The sequence below is a fragment of the Nycticebus coucang genome, chromosome 10 (assembly GCF_027406575.1).
Source record: "Nycticebus coucang isolate mNycCou1 chromosome 10, mNycCou1.pri, whole genome shotgun sequence".
Taxonomy (NCBI): Eukaryota; Metazoa; Chordata; class Mammalia; order Primates; family Lorisidae; genus Nycticebus; species Nycticebus coucang.
In genome coordinates this window covers 116290847-116306281 of record NC_069789.1, presented here as the reverse complement: position 1 = coordinate 116306281, position 15435 = coordinate 116290847, and the positions used below count along the sequence as shown (strand labels likewise).

At 52.9% G+C, this 15435-nt stretch overlaps 2 protein-coding genes across 7 annotated transcripts; one reads left to right on the top strand and one right to left on the bottom strand.

The window, feature by feature from the left end:
- Positions 1-111: 111 nt before the first annotated feature.
- Positions 112-4317, bottom strand: RPL18 (ribosomal protein L18). Of its 2 annotated transcripts, none has more exons than XM_053606488.1 (7): positions 4177-4317; positions 3138-3224; positions 2685-2792; positions 2176-2274; positions 955-1078; positions 686-755; positions 112-225 (listed from the first exon to the last, which is right to left on the bottom strand). In XM_053606488.1, the coding sequence occupies exons 1-7, from the start codon at positions 4177-4179 to the stop codon at positions 150-152; spliced, it is 567 nt and encodes a 188-aa protein (XP_053462463.1). In that variant the 5' UTR covers positions 4180-4317; the 3' UTR covers positions 112-149. The 2 variants fall into 2 exon arrangements, with proteins under 2 accessions (XP_053462463.1, XP_053462462.1); XM_053606487.1 differs by lacking the exon at positions 4177-4317 and adding an exon at positions 3341-3430.
- Positions 4318-4449: 132 nt separating this feature from the next.
- On the top strand, positions 4450-15243 carry SPHK2 (sphingosine kinase 2). 5 transcript variants are annotated; one of them, XM_053606445.1, is made up of 7 exons: positions 4450-4584; positions 6150-6302; positions 10113-10584; positions 11429-11578; positions 11692-11786; positions 11874-11989; positions 13486-15243. In XM_053606445.1, the coding sequence occupies exons 2-7, from the start codon at positions 6264-6266 to the stop codon at positions 14576-14578; spliced, it is 1965 nt and encodes a 654-aa protein (XP_053462420.1). In that variant the 5' UTR covers positions 4450-4584; positions 6150-6263; the 3' UTR covers positions 14579-15243. The 5 variants fall into 5 exon arrangements, with proteins under 5 accessions (XP_053462420.1, XP_053462419.1, XP_053462418.1 ...); XM_053606444.1 differs by having other exon boundaries at positions 10044-10584; XM_053606443.1 differs by lacking the exons at positions 4450-4584; positions 6150-6302 and adding an exon at positions 8450-8760.
- The last annotated feature ends 192 nt before the right edge of the window (positions 15244-15435 follow it).

The window sequence follows — 15435 nt, the reverse complement described above, 5'->3', positions numbered from 1 at the left end:
CAGAGGTCGGTCATCTCTGGTGCTGCCAGCAGTCCCCAAATCAAATGCATTCTCACCCACAGAAGCCAATCCCCCAACCCATTGCCCAAAAAGCACACAGAAGGCCATCCGCATCCAAAATCTTTTTAATAGAACAGTAGGTTTCAGGGTTAGTTTTTGTAGCCTCGGCTGGCCCGTCGGCCTCTGGCACGCTCGAACTTCCGGCCCTTGGAACGGACATAGGGTCTGTGGGGAAAAGGCCATTAGGTCAGAGGGTACCCATCATACAGTGGTAGGCAGCAATGCTTGGGCTAATGAAGTAGTGCAAAGACCCCCAAAAGGCACCTTGCTCAGCTTGAGAAAGCTGTAGGCTGCTGCAAAAGCTTGGCAGTGTAGGGAACCAAGATGCACAGAAGGACAGATAAAGTGCCTCCCAAGACCTGGAAAGCCCCAACCTGAGCACTGCAAGGGCTGGGTAAAATCGAGGCCCCGGGCTCCCCCAAGGAGATGCCCACTCAGGCCTGAGAGCCTACATTTTAACACTACCTGCCCAGAGAGACCAATACCACTCTTGAGTTGAAGGAAAAATTGGGCAAGATGATGTGGAAAGCAGTTATAAAGAGCCTGAGGCTGACTGGCATGAGGAAGAGAAGCAGGTGGAAGGGTGGCTGAGGCTGGACCTGCAGGATGGGGTCCCAATACTCACTTGGTATGACTGTGCGGGGTTCCTGGGGCCTTGCCAAAATGCCGGTACACCTCCCGGCCCTTGCGAGGACCTGCAGAAGGGAGAATTGGATCAGACGGGACCTGGCCTTCAGCTCCTGCATGAAGCCACTCTCCAACTGGCCCTTACAGAGCTGAGAATGATTTGGGGTGGGAGATGGGTGTATGACCTAGACATGGGAGGGTAAAGGTCTGCCAGTAGCCACACAGCTCCTTCTGACCCCCACCTGAGAATCACTAAGCATCACTCACCGGAAAGCAGGACAGTGCCACGGCCTTTGGGGGAGTCCAGGGCCAACTGGTCGAAGGTGAGGATCTTGCCCCCAGCCTTGAGGATACGGGTGCGGGCCCGGCTGCTCACGCGCAAAGCACACACCTAGAGGGATGTAGCAGATGGGGTTAAGAATCCCTGCAGAGGCGGCACCTGTGGCTCAGTCGGTAAGGCGCCAGCCCCATATACGGAGGGTGGCGGGTTCAAACCTGGCCCCAGCCAAACTGCAACCAAAAAATAGCCGGGCGTTGTGGCGGGCGCCTGTAGTCCCAGCTACTTGGGAGACTGAGGCAAGAGAATCGCTTAAGCCCAGGAGTTGGAGGTTGCTGTGAGCTGTGTGAGGCCACGGCGCTCTACCGAGGGCCATAAAGTGAGACTCTGTCTCTACCAAAAAAAAAAAAAAATATATCCCTTCAGGGCCACGGAGAGGCTGCTGGGACTACCCACTGCCAAACCCAGCAGAGTCCCAGCTGCTTACTGGGTAGGACACCACCGTTACTTATTACCAGAAGCTCCCTGGTTAATAGCAGCTGTTCTTTTTTTTTTTTTTTTTTTTGAGACAGAGCCTCAAGCTGTCACCCTGGGTAGAGGGCCATAGCATCACAGCTCACAGCAACCTCCAACTCCTGGGCTCAAGTGATTCTCCTGCCTCAGCCTCCCAAGTAGCTAGGACTACAGGTGCCCGCCACAACGCCGGGCTATTTTATTTTTTTGGTTGCAGCCATCATTGTTGTTTGGCGGGCCCAGGCTGGATTCGAACCCGCCAGCTCAGGTGTATGTGGCTGGTGCCTGAGCCGCTTGAGCCACAGGCGCCGAGCCAATGGCAGCTGCTCTTAACCCTTCACAGATCTAGAAACTCCTTTAAGACCACAACCCTATGTGTCATTAACTCAGGCAATAAAAGATTAAGGACACATTCAAGAGTGGACAAATCTTTATCTGAGCACAGGCTGTCAGGCTCAAGAGCTAATGCTGTCAACAGATTACAATAGGGTCCTCACACTAACTATGCCCATGATGACCTGCACCCAATTCTAAATGCCACCTGGACATACATGATGTTAACCTCACCAGCAAGTGACAGATAATGAGAATGGAGGTGCTACAGCAGAGCAAAGTCTAAATCGAATCTGTAGGACTCTACTCCATGGCCTGTGCCCTTGACTCACCCCTAAGAGTATCCTAGCCCCCACTCCACTCACCTTCAGTTTGGGCACTTCCTGAACCCGCACATCATCTGTTATGGTCCCCACAACCACAGCTGTTTTGTTTTCCCGGCCAGGAAGTTTCATCTTCCGGATCTTGGTGGGGGTGGGGGGGTGGGAGGGAGGGAGAGGAGGATGCACATAAGTGCCCCCAAACCAAGACAGTTGTACCTCCTAAATAGGCTAAACCCACTCACATCCCTCAAACTACAACAGGCCTCATCTCAGGTCTAGCTTGAGAAAACCTCCAGATTACAAAATGCAAACACAAGCTGTTCAACATATATTTCCTATAAAAAGCTTTTAACATGTAAAACTCCTGTTGCATGCTTTGAAGCCTTAAAGCAGTCTCATGAAGCCACTGTGACCACCCCCACCTCCTGGCCCAGAATCCAGCAGACACGCAGATTGCTACTGCAGTGCTCTAAGTCTATTCCCTCCCTCCCAGACAGAGAATGCCCAGTGGCTTCCCAGATCCTCCTATGCTGCCTGCACCTGCCACTTACCATCCGGGAAAGAGACAGTGGTGGCCGATTGGTACGACTCATAAACAACCTCTTTAGCACAACCTGGTTGAAGGTAGAATTGGTTCGTCTGGCTAGAAACCTGTACAGCTGGAAAGGAAGGGAAAAGTAAGGAGAACCTGGGACAGCCCATTCCCCTCACAACTTTGTAGTTGAAGGGCAAACACGGTTTGGGGACCACAAGGTTTTTTATCTCTTTCTCTGCATCCCAAGGAACTCAAGAGAGAGAAGTGGGCCAGGTCCTTCCTAGCAAAGGACTAGAAACCCCCTCCCCATTTGCAGATAGCCTAGAAGCTAAAAACACTGGCACTCTGGGACAGACCAGATGTGGGAGCCTGCCCTGCAGGCCCCTAAGACTGTTACCAACACTGAATGGAGAATCTGTGTCATAGATCTGGGGTGAGCCCATCTAAACACCTCAAGCCCCAAACTCACCTTGACCAACAGCCTTAGGTAAATGTCCTGGCTCTTGGGCTCCTTGCGACGAACCTTTCGGTCCTTGTTGTGGCGAATATCGACTCCCTGTAAGGTGAAAAGGCAACCAGGGATCCAGTTTTGAATTAGGCCAATTACCCGACAAATGGTCACAATTATTACTTATCTCCAAGACTGAGCTGGGCCCCAAACTCTTGACACACCAGCTCTAATCCCAGGTCCATCACTGGGAGACCTTGAACCACAAATGATCCATCCATAAAAGGTGGGATCCATGCAAAGCTTTCTGCACATGGCACAAAGTACCTTGAAACACTTCAGTGAAGTAGCTGTATTAAATAATGGCAACAAATATTTAGAACTGAACAATACAACTAGAATCTAACAGCTATGAGACAGCTTGTTATCGCTACTTTAAAGCTGAGAAGCCCACGATTCCCACCCTCATTTTCTGAGTAACTGAAGTTTTTTAGATTGTGTTAGTATTAACAGCTGAGTACTTCCTGTTACTTTTTTCTAAGCTCACAAACCTCTAAGAGAAGATTACTACGTTTTTCGTGAAATTATAAAACACGGGAGCACAGGCCTGGAAAGCTACACCGCAAGTGGGTGGAGATCTGAGACTCACAGCCCCGCCTGGCTCTAAAACCCAGAGTATTTAACTGTAGACCATGCCCCCAAGAATCCAACTTTCCAGACTAAGAAGTGACAGATCTCAGCGCCGGCAGCAAAGGCAAGTGGTCAAGAATGGCTGCGAAGCCAGCCACCTGGGTACGAATCCTGGCTCCGCAACTTCCTGGCTTTGTGACCCCCAAGCGTATCACTCAGCTTCCCAGACCACTAACGTAGCATTACAGGAGGAACCAGAGGCTAACTCGGACCCATCCTGTCTCTGGGCTCTCACAGTAGCCCCCCACTTCGGGAGCCGCCTCTTTCGGACATTTGCGAAACCCCTGCCTCTTTCCGGCATGGCCCTAGCTCGAGACCACAGCGGATGGCGACGGATGGCCAGGACCCTAAAGCCACAAAGCTAGCTCACCATGATGGCGACACCCTCTCGGCCAGGTCCGGAAAGAGAGAAATGGGTTGAAATGGGCGGGGAAAACCTACAGAGCTGGACGCTGTCGTGACGTCACATGAGCGCGACACGGCGCTCTACCACTATCCGGGCTTCTCTGTGGTGAGTTGGAGGACTGGATAGATAGGCGAAAACAGAATAAGGCGGAGAAACCACCAAAGAGGAAAAAGCGCGAGGAGGGAAGGGCCAGTACGTCGGGGGCCTCTCTGGCCCTATCCAGTGCCTATTCTCTATAGCTTTCCGGAAGAAAGGGATTTGGGAGCGAGAGAGATGCGTGGAGCTAGGAGGTCTCGTCGCGGGGTGACTCTCTGCCCGACAGCGACAGTCTCTCGGTGGCTGCTGGAGGACCCGGCTGGCCGAGTATTGGAGGTGAGGAGGCGGAGCTGGCCTGGCTAGTCCACGCCTGGGAATACCTTTGACCCCACACTTTGAGGGATTCCTTATCAGGTTCATCTCTGCCTTATCTCGCGCTTCACTTCCTAGGCGCAGCCCAGGCTTCGGAAGTCCTTCTTGAGGTCTAACCCGAGACCAACTTGCTGCAGCTCAGTTTATAGCTCCTTCCACCTTTTTTGTTCAGTTTTTTTCTCCTGTACCTAGATGGCTCTTCCTTGGCCCCTCCTCAGCCTCTTCATCGGTGGGCTGCCTTTTCCAGCCAGAGAGTTTAAACTAGCCCAGCAATTTTGGTGTGAGGGATGTACTGTAGCTCAGAGAAGGCACACTGAAGCCCTCCTTGGGGGATGGAGTAGAGGGGAGAATGGATAAACAGCTCCTGAAAGAGAAGGGAAGGCAGACCTAGAGGGAGAGAGACAGTTTCTGAGAGGAGGAAGAATGGAGACCCAGTAGATGGGGGAAATGGAGGCCCAGGAGGTGGGAAGGAGCTTTAGAAAGAGGCGAGAGATGGAGACCCGAGTAGAAGTAGAGACATAGAAAGATAGTAAGATATAGTCTTGCAAGGCTGCAACCATATTCAAATCCTGGCTCTGCTATTTAACTATGCTGTGACCTTGGGCCTTTCCTTATCCACAAAAAGAGGGTGATAATAATAGGTCTGGCAGCCAGGCTGGTGGCTCATGCCTATAATCCTAGCACTTTGGGAGGCTATAGCAGGAGGATTGCTTGAGCCAGGAGTTTGAGACCAGCCTGGGAAAAGGCAGACCCCGTTCCTACTAAAATTAGAAAAATTATCCTGGCATGCTGGTGTGAGCCTGTACGTAGTCCCAGCTACTTGAGAGGCTGAGGCAGAAGGATTGCTTGAGCCCAAGAGTTTGAAGTTGCTGTGAGCTAGGCTGAGGCCGTGGCACTCTAGCTGAATGATAAAATAAGACTGTCTCCCAAAAAAAATAGGCCTGGCATATAGGGTGTTTTCCAGGATTATATAAGTTAATAAAAATGCCTGGGTCAGTGTTTTGCACATAATAAGTACTTGATAAAAATTAGCCCTCACTCTTGTTAATAGCGCTTATTGGAGGCCAGTTGCAGTGGCTCACACCTGTAATCCTAACACTCCGGGCAGCCGAGGTAGGTAGATTGCTTGAGCTCAGGAATTCCAGACCAGCAGGAGCAAGAGTGAGCCTCTGTCTGTACTAAAAATAGAAAAATTAGTCAGGTGTGGTGGCATACACCTGTAGTCCCAGCTACTCAGGAAACTGAGGCTAGAGGATTGCTTGAGCCTAGGAGTTTGAGGTTGCTGTGAGCTATGATGCCATAGTACTCTAACCAGGGCAACAGACTGTGACTGTCTCAGAAGAAAAAAAAAAAAACAAGCACTTATTGGGTGCAACCAGATGGACTGGATGGGGCAGTGAAGTAGCTCACTTGTTTGTCTTTTTCTTTCTCAGGGAGGTCATGCCTCTTGATCCTCAGGCACATTGAGCCTGTCAGGGTCTCCTGCAGTTGGCTTTCAGTGCTCTTATGCATTTACCTCTCCTCCACAGAGACAAAGGCCAGGCCTAGACAGTGAGGCCTAACTCCTTGCCTATACCACCCTTCTATGGCATAAGACCCAGGGGCTACAGTCCTGCTGATGTAGCAAAGCAGAGAGCCAACAAATGAATGGAAACCTTGAAGCAGAGGAACAGCAGGACCAGGTAAGGGTCCATTTGAAAGCCAAGATCATCATACTGTGGGAATACCACATCTGAGGCCTTCTATCTGTGATCTCAGAACTTCTCTCTCCATTTTGCAGACAGGGTAACTGAGGTGAAGAATTCAGGGGCTTCCCAAGGGTCACAGAGAGTCTTTCTAGCCTAGAGGTCCCCTTTTTTTTCCCTCCTCCCTCCAATTCCTTTATCTCTGATTTGGTTTCTGTGTTTAAGGCTTAGCCTTTTTGGTGAGTGTCTCTACCTTTTTTCTTCCAGGGTCCCAAGTTCAGGTGGCATGTCCCCATTTTTCCCTGCATTATTCCTTGGCACTTATTATCTGGGGCTGTTGCTACTGTGGGTTGTATGCAAGTTACGTTGTTTTGGTAATAAGTGAACTTCTTCCTGCATTTGTCTCTAGTGACTCCATCTCTTATCTCCTTTTCTCTCTGCAATTTTGTTTCTAGGTTTCCTTATATATCTTTTTTTTTTTTTTTTTGTAGAGACAGAGTCTCACGTACCGCCCTCGGTAGAGTGCTGCGGCATCACACGGCTCACAGCAACCTCTAACTCTTGGGCTTACGCGATTCTCTTGCCTCAGCCTCCAGAGCAGCTGGGACTACAGGTGCCCGCCACAACGCCCGACTATTTTTCTGTTGCAGTTGGGCCAGGGCAGGGTCCGAACCCGCCACCCTCGGCATATGGGGCCAGCGCCCTACTCACTGAGCCACAGGCGAGTCTTACTTTGTTACTCTTGATAGAGTGCCGTGGAGTTATAGCACCACACCAACTTCAAACTCTTGAGCTCCAGCAATCCTCTTGCCTCAGTCTCCCAAGTAGCTGGGACTACAGCCACCTACCACAACACCAGGCTACTTTTTAGAGACAGGGGTCTTGCTCTTGCTTAGGGTAGTCTTGAACTTCTGAGCTCAGGCAATCCACCTGCCTCGGCCTCCCAAAGTGCTGATTACAGGCATGAGCCACTGCAGCTGGCCTTCCTTATATATATGTATATATACATATATGTGTGTGTGTGTGTATATATATATATATATATATATTTTTTTTTTTTTTTTTTTTTTTTTTTTTGAGACAGAGCCTCAAGCTGTCACCCTGGGTAGAATGCTGTGGCATCATAGTGCACAGCAACCTCCAACTCCTAGGCTCAAGCGATTCTCCTGCCTCTGCCTCCCAAGTAGGCCCCCACCACAATCCCAGGCTATTTTTTGGTTGCAGCCATCGTTGTTTGGCTGGCCCAGGCTGGATTTGAACCGGCCAGCTCAGGTGTATGTGGCTGGCGCCTTAGCCGCTTGAGCCACAGGCGCTGAGCCCTTCCTTATGTATCTTTACCTTACTTTTCTTTTTTTGAAAAAAACATACTTTCTATGTTGCCCTTGGTAGAATGCCGTGGCATCATAGCTCACAGCAACCTCAAACTCTTGGGTTTAAGCGATTCTTTTGCCTCAGCCTTCCAAGTAGCTGGGAGCCATTTACCTTACTTTCTTTAAATTTCACTGTGTCTTTGCCTCTGTGTATCTGTCAACATCTTCACTTTCTCTTTGTCTCAGTTCCTCTCAACCTCTGGGCTTCCAACATTTTCTCCCTCTCTTACGTTTAACCTAGAGGTCTGTTCTCTTTCTCTCTCTTTATGTCTCAGACTTGTCATGTGAGGGATGTTTATCTCATGCTGCCTCCACTATGGTTTGAGCTTGTGAATTAATGAGTCTCTCCTTCCTTATTTTCATTCCAGAAGTGTCTGTATCCATCTGTCTCTATATCTGTCATTTTCTGGGTTTTCTGTATCTTTCCCTTGTACATTCTCAATCCCACTGTTTTGGTCTCTTTGTATATCTTCTTTTCTCTGTGTCTTTCTGATTCTGTAACTGCCTGAAAAATAAACACTTCTCTCTGTCTCCCCCGACCCCAACTCTCTGCTTTAATTTGTACCTTTTAGTCCCCTTGCATGTCTCTGGGCCTTTGTGATCTGATCTCTGCCTCTGCAGTTAAGGACCTCCTCCCCCACGCTTCTTTTCTTTTTTGAACACAATGGATGGGACGGATCCACGTGCCCTCCAAAAAGATGGCGGAAATAACGCTGCCCTTGCGGTCGGGACGCTGCCTCTGCTGCGTGTCTGCCCTTACCTACGATGGCGCCCAGTCTCGCTCAGCGCGATGCCCCGCCCAGTTGCCGGCTCTCCAGCCGAGGGCCCCTGCGCCAAGCTCCCGATTTGGCTGGCCCAGCCCCCTTGTGCTCTTATTGGTGTGACTCAGGCCGGTCGCACGGCCATTGGCTAAGTGGATGCACACCCTCCCCCCACCCCTGGGTCTAATGGGGGCGGTTGGTGCGGACTTGAGGGGCTGCGTGGAGGAGGACCTGGCGTGTGAGGAGGGTGCGGGGGTCGGTGCAGAGACCAGAGTCGGAAGACTAAGGAACCGAGAGGAACAGAGACGCAGACCTGGGGCTGGGGTACCAGGGGTGGGAGATGGAAATGGAAAATGAGAACTAGGATTGAGGGATCCAGGGATGGAATTTCGGGCCTGGGACTGGGTTCTGGAAATAGAGTGGCAATGGAGGCTCGGGACCGAGGGACCCAGGCACAAAGACTCAGGCCTTTGGATTGGGGGCCAATGGATAGAGACCCAGGCCCAGACCTTGGGTACCAGGGACAGACCCAGACCCAGAACTGGAGGGCATCTAGGGCTCTGTGCTGGAGCCTGATTTGAGGGAGCCAGTGCAAGTCAGGGGGTGGAGCAGACACCTGGGCTTGCAGGAACTGCCTGGGGCAGGGGCAGAGGTAATTCTGGAGGGCCAGTCCACAGATGGGGGTGTGTTTGGGCTGCTTTAGGCCAGGGGAAGGTAAGGGGCAGGAGTGGTAGGTGGCTGGGCGGGGCAGTGAGGACAAAGGTGAGCCCAAAGGAGGAGGCGGAAGCTGGGCAGAGGGCAGGGGAGGGCCTTTGGGGAAGGGACCTCAGTCCCAGCTCCCACCCCCTCCCTGGAGAGCAGGCGGCCAGACACCCAGGTCAGTGCTCAGGGACCAGCTCTTGGATCCTATCCGTTGCAGGTGCTTGCATGTGGTTCCTCTCTGACCCCTTAGTCCCTCTGTGTCACATCTGTTCTCTCTAGCTGTCCGCATCCCTACCTCCTGCCTCTCCTCCTTGTTCTTCTATTACCTTTCTCTCTGGGGTGAGAAACTCTTACTCTCTTAAGTATCTTCTTATCCCAGCTGTTTGTCTTCTCCCAGTGTTGCTCTGGCTGTCAGACCTTCCCTCTTTTGTTTGTGTGTAACCTGTTTACTGCACCTGGAGGTGACTCCATATGTGATGTCTCAGTGATTGCATGTCTGTTTCTGCTTGGATCTCCATCATCCAGTCCTCCTCCTGTCCCTTAATTTTCTCCAAAGCCCTTATCATCATTCACCACACTATATATTTTACTCCTTTATCTTGTTTTTCTGTTTTCTGATTTGAATATAAACCCCACGAAGGCAGGGATTATTGTCTGTTTTGTTCCTTGCTGTGTTTGCAGGGCTACTAGCATTATGATTGCACATAGAGGGAAGTAAATACTTATTTGGAGAATAAATGAACATTTAGGTGCCTGGGTCTCTGGGCCCTTCAGGATGTTGGCCTTCATGCCCAGCTCATCCCTGCCCTGCATCGTCAGGTTCTCCCCCACACTTGTCTGGGCCTGTCTGTCTCTAGTGCTGCTGTCTCACCTGCCACCACCCCCTCATTGTCTCCTCTCCACAGGCCCTGCCCTTCCTTCCACTCATCATGGGGGTCCTGAACTCTGACCCCTGCCCTCCTCCCTTCCCACAGAGGCCGGACCAGGAGCTGACTGGGAGCTGGGGTCACAGGCCTAGGAGCACCTTGGACAAGGCTGAGGCCATGGCCCCGCCACCACCACCATTGTCTGCCAGCACTCCGCTCCTACATGGCGAGTTTGGCTCCTACCCAGCCCGTGGCCCACGCTTCGCCCTCACTCTCACATCCCAGGCCCTGCACATACAGCGGCTGCGTCCAAAACCTGAAGCTCGGCCCCGTGGTGGCCTGGTCCCACTGGCTGAGGTCTCAGGCTGCTGCACCCTGCGAAGCCGCAGCCCCTCAGACTCAGCAGCCTACTTCTGCATCTACACCTACCCTCGGGGCCGGCGTGGGGGCCGGCGCAGAGCCACCCGCACCTTTCAGGCAGACGGGGCAGCCACTTATGAAGAGAATCGAGCTGAGGCCCAGCGCTGGGCCATTGCCCTCACATGTCTGCTCCGAGGACTGCCGCTGCCTGGGGATGGGGGTGAGGTTCTGGGCAACTGCTCTGTCCTAGAGCCATCTTGCTATCTCTGCAGAACTCCCTCTGTGGGCACATCTGTCTATTTTCCTGTGTGTCTGTCTGTGTGATGTGTTCCTCTGGGTCTATGAAAGAGTAATACACAGACAGGGATGGGCTACAGAAGGAACAAAAACACGGGCAGAGAAAATAATTTGTATCTGCTGCTCTCACTAGATTTCTGTCCCTGTCCCCTACACCTTTCTGTGAGTCTTGACTACAGGTGAGTCAGCTCCCACGCTGATGAGAGCAGCAAGCTGAGACATGATCATGCACCCACCCAGAGGGGTAGGAACAACAGAGTCTCCTAGGTCATCTCAGGAACCCTACAGGGGCTCTAATCCAGCCTATGGAAGGTCAGAGAAGGCTTTCAGATAGAGCCTTCTGCCTCCAGGATCCTCAATTGGCTCTAGAGAGAACCCTTTGGTACTCCAAAGACCTGCTGGCTTCCTCAGACCCCTAACAGATGGTAACAATAAGGGAACCTCACACCCCAAAGTAACCTGACGATGGCTAACAGGTGTTTGGGCAAGGAAAGTGGGAGTCACAGTTTCTGTGCCCTCCTCCCACACGTGGTCCAAAGTGCATTTGGTTTCACACCCAAGCTCTGCCTTTGTCTTAGCACCTGGGAGAGGGGGATGGGGCTGCATACCTGGATCTGGCCAGCCAGCTGAGGGCTACGAGAGGGAAAGTCCCAGTAGGCTCCAGATACCAGCCCTCCACCAATTCCATTAGGGGCTGTTTGAAGGGACTGTTTCCAAGGTGAGGGGCTAGGTCTCCGGCCTATGTAGACTGTACTCTCTCTCTGCAGAGATCACCCCTGAGCTTCTGCCGAGGCCACCTCGATTGCTCCTGCTGGTCAATCCTGCTGGGGGGCGGGGCCTGGCCTGGCAGTGGTGTAAGAACCACGTGCTGCCCATGATTTCTGAAGCTGGGCTATCTTTCAACCTCATACAGACAGGTAAGGGCTGTGTCAGGATGGGAGGCGAGGGGCTGGCGTTAGGACTCTTGAGTCCGAGGAGAGCAAAGTGGTGGGTGGGACAGCATGCCTAACTGCCTGCTTTCCCACATTAGAACGACAGAACCACGCCCGGGAGCTGGTCCAAGGACTGTGCCTGAGTGAGTGGGACGGCATCGTCACGGTCTCAGGAGATGGGCTGCTCTATGAGGTAGAACAGGAGAACCCTAACTGTGAGCCCCGGAAGACTGTCCAGCCTGGGACCAGGACCCAGGTATCTGGTCTCTCACCACTTCAGGTGCTGAACGGGCTCCTAGATCGCCCCGACTGGGAAGAGGCTGTGAAGATGCCTGTCGGTATTCTCCCTTGTGGCTCAGGCAATGCGCTGGCCGGAGCAGTGAACCAGCATGGGGGGTAAGTTGGCTGTTCCTGCTGGGGAGGCTGAGGATACTACAAGGGAGGGGTGAACCCTCCTGGAGACCTCCTACCTCTCTCCCTCAGCCAAAGCCACTGTCAAGTAAGCCAGTTTGGCTGTGGGATGCCCCCGCAGCTCCTGGGCATTTTTAGCAGGCTTGTATTCCGCTATATCCCTAGAGCAGTGTTTTTCAACCTTTTTTATGTCATGGCACACTTGAACCTACAGTTAAACTTTCGTGGCACACTTAATTTATGTTAATCAAAAAAAAGCAAAAGGAATATACTTACTGTGCTTTGAACTTCTTTCAAAAATAATTTACTTAATGATCTTTATAACAATTTTCACAGCACACCAGTTGAAAATCACTGCCCTAGGCTCTGCGCCTGTGGCTCAAGCAGCTAAGGCGCCAGCCACATACACTTGAGCTGGCGGATTCAAATCCAGTCTGGGCTCACCAAACAACAATGACAACTACAACCAAAAAATAGCCGGGCGGTGTGGAGGGTGCCTGTAGTCCCAGCTACTTGGGAGGCAGAGGCAGGCGAATCGCTTGAGCCCAGGAGTTGGAGGTTGCTGTGAGCTGTGATGCCATAGCACTCTACCCAGGGTGACAGCTTGAGGCTCTGTCTCAAAAAAAAAAAAAAAAAAAGAAAAAAGAAAAATCACTGCCCTAGAGTCTAGAACTGGGCCTAGTATACAGAAAGCACTCAGTGCTTATGGAATGAAAGAACTAACAGGGAGGCCAGGTGTAGTGGCTCATGCCTATAATCATAGCACTTTGGGAGGCCGAGGCAGGTGGATTGCCTGAGCTCACAGGTTTGAGACCAGCCTGAGCCAGAGTGGGACCTTGTCTCTAAAAATAACCAGGTGTGGGTGGTGCCTGTGGCTCAGTGAGTAGGGCGCCAGCCCCATATACCCGAGAGTGGCAGGTTCGAACCCAGCCCCAGCCAAGCTGCAACAAAGAAATAGCTGGGTGTTACGGCAGGCGCCTGTAGTCCCAGCTACTCAGGAGGCTAAGGCAGGAGAGTTGTCTAAGCCCAGGAGTTGGAGGTTGCTGTGAGCTGTGACACTACAGTACTCTACTGGGGGCGACAAAGTGAGACTCCATCTCTAAAAAAAAAAAAAACAAAATCCAGGTGTTGTGGCAGACGCCTGTAGTCCCAGTTACTTGGGAGGCTGAGGCAAGAGAAACGCTTGAGTACAAGAGTTTGAGGTTGCTGTGAGGTATGATACAATGGAACTCTACAGAGGGCAACATAGTGAGACTGTCTCAAAAAAAAAAAAAAAAAAAGAACTGACAGGGATTCTGACCCAGTAAAAAGAGTCTACCTGAAGGAGGCCATACAGCTGTGGTAGGCTTAGGACCCAGGCCTCCCTGGTCTCAGCCAGTCTGCTCCCCAGCCTGTCTATGTCTTTCTCCTGCCCTGTGTTCCCCTCTCACCAAATCCCATCTGCTCTTTTCCATGGTGTCCATCCTTTTCTGGCTGTCAAGGTTTGAGCCAGCCCTGGGTCTCGACTTGCTGCTCAATTGCTCACTGCTGCTCTGCCGAGGTGGTGGCCACCCACTGGACCTGCTCTCCGTGACACTGGCCTCAGGCTCCCGCTGTTTCTCCTTCCTGTCTGTGGCCTGGGGCTTCATATCAGATGTGGATATCCAAAGCGAGCGCTTCAGGGCCCTGGGCAGTGCCCGTTTCACACTTGGCACAGTGCTGGGCCTTGCCACCCTGCACACTTACCGTGGACGCCTCTCCTATCTCCCTGCCACTGGGGAGCCTGCCTCACCCACCTCCACCCATGGCCTGCCCCGAGCCAAGTCAGAGCTGACCCTGGCCCCAGATTCAGCCCCACCTGTGGCCCACTCACCCCTGCATCGCTCAGTGTCTGACCTGCCCCTGCCCCTGCCCCAGCCTGCCCTAGCTTCCCCTGGCTCTCCTGAACCCCTGCCCATCCTGTCCCTCAATGGTGGGGGCCCAGAGCTGGCTGGGGACTGGGGTGGGGCTGGGGATGCTCCACTGTCCCCAGATCCACTGCTGTCCTCACCACCAGGTTCTCCCAAGGCAGCTCTACTCTCACCTATTAACAAAGATCCCCCAGAAATCCCCCCATCTTCTGGCCTCCCGCCTCCCAACCCTGACGCTCCAATAACAGTCTCTACCTGGGGCCCACCTGACCACTTGCTGCCTCCACTGGGCACTCCACTGCCCCCAGACTGGGTGACTCTGGAAGGAGACTTTGTGCTCCTGCTGGCCATATCACCCAGCCACCTGGGTGCAGACCTGGTAGCGGCGCCCCATGCGCGTTTTGACGATGGCCTGGTGCATCTGTGTTGGGTGCGAAGTGGCATCTCACGGGCCACATTACTGCGCCTTTTCCTGGCCATGGAGCGTGGTAGCCACTTCACCCTGGGCTGTCCGCAGCTGGGCTACGCTGCAGCCCGTGCCTTCCGACTCGAACCGCTCACTCCTCGCGGCGTGCTTACGGTGGACGGGGAGCAGGTGGAATATGGGCCGCTGCAGGCGCAGATGCATCCTGGCCTTGGTACTCTGCTCACTGGGCCTCCTGGTTGTCCTGAGAGGGAGCCCTGAACCTAATCAAACTTGGAGCCCGCCAGAGGCGGGGCCTACATTCCAAGTGGGCAGAGTCTGAGCTGGGGGGTGGTTAGGCCAGGCTGCCAAATTGGGGATAGTGGTTCCCTTGTGCAAGGGCTCACGCCCTATCTCAGGATTGCGCCCGCTCTCAAGTTACTGGACGTGATGCTGGAGGGGGGTCTGAATTCTAAGGGTTGGTGTCATCAAGATTAGATGTAAATGTCCATCCCAAGAGTAGCGCCTGACCAAGTGGGTGGACCCTGGCGTCTAAGCTTTAGCCGCCCTTAGTGGATGGAGTTAATTCAGACCCTAGCAAACAGCTGGATGGAAGCTCGGGCGACTGAGGGCGGAGCCTATCTTATGCGTTGCCCATTGACGGTGCCTGGAATGTACGAGCCTAGGGGTAGGCCTTAGTTAATTGGCCAATCAGGGCCCGGGTCTCGGCCTGTTCACTCCGGTGCCTCCACTTAACTGGCCAATCAGCCCAGAAGGGGCAGGTTCCCTGGGGCCGGCGCCGCTCGGATTTGCACTAATGTTCCTCCCTCTGCGAGTGGGGGCTAGGAAATTCATATCCCCTGTTCTGTCTCACGTGCGTCCTCAATTCCCCAATCTAAAAAGCAATTGAAAAGGTCTATGCAATAAAGACAGTCGCTTCATTCCTCCCAGACCTTCTGCCCTTCCTCCACACGACGGCAGCTCCTGCCTTCCACAGAAGCAGCCCAGATCTGCCCGCGGGCTATAGCCAGTAAGACCTGCTGGCCTGGGCGGCGCCTGTGGCTCAGTGAGTAGGGCGCCGGCCCCATATACCGAGGGTGGCCGGTTCAAACCCAGCCCCGGCCAAACTGCAACAAAAA

Excerpts from the sequence above, each read along its gene's own strand:
- SPHK2 (XM_053606443.1), top strand. The coding sequence starts at position 8,593 with ATGCACACCCTCCCCCCACCCCTGGGTCTAATGGGGGCGGTTGGTGCG. Across the intron at positions 8,761-10,112 it reads GACGCAGACCTGGGGCTGGG|AGGCCGGACCAGGAGCTGAC; the intron begins GTACCAGGGGTG and ends CCCTTCCCACAG. Across the intron at positions 10,585-11,428 it reads GCCGCTGCCTGGGGATGGGG|AGATCACCCCTGAGCTTCTG; the intron begins GTGAGGTTCTGG and ends CTCTCTCTGCAG.
- RPL18 (XM_053606487.1), bottom strand. The coding sequence starts at position 3,397 with ATGGATGGATCATTTGTGGTTCAAGGTCTCCCAGTGATGGACCTGGGA. Across the intron at positions 3,225-3,340 it reads TGGACCTGGGATTAGAGCTG|GGAGTCGATATTCGCCACAA; the intron begins GTGTGTCAAGAG and ends TTCACCTTACAG. Across the intron at positions 2,793-3,137 it reads ACCTAAGGCTGTTGGTCAAG|CTGTACAGGTTTCTAGCCAG; the intron begins GTGAGTTTGGGG and ends CTTCCTTTCCAG.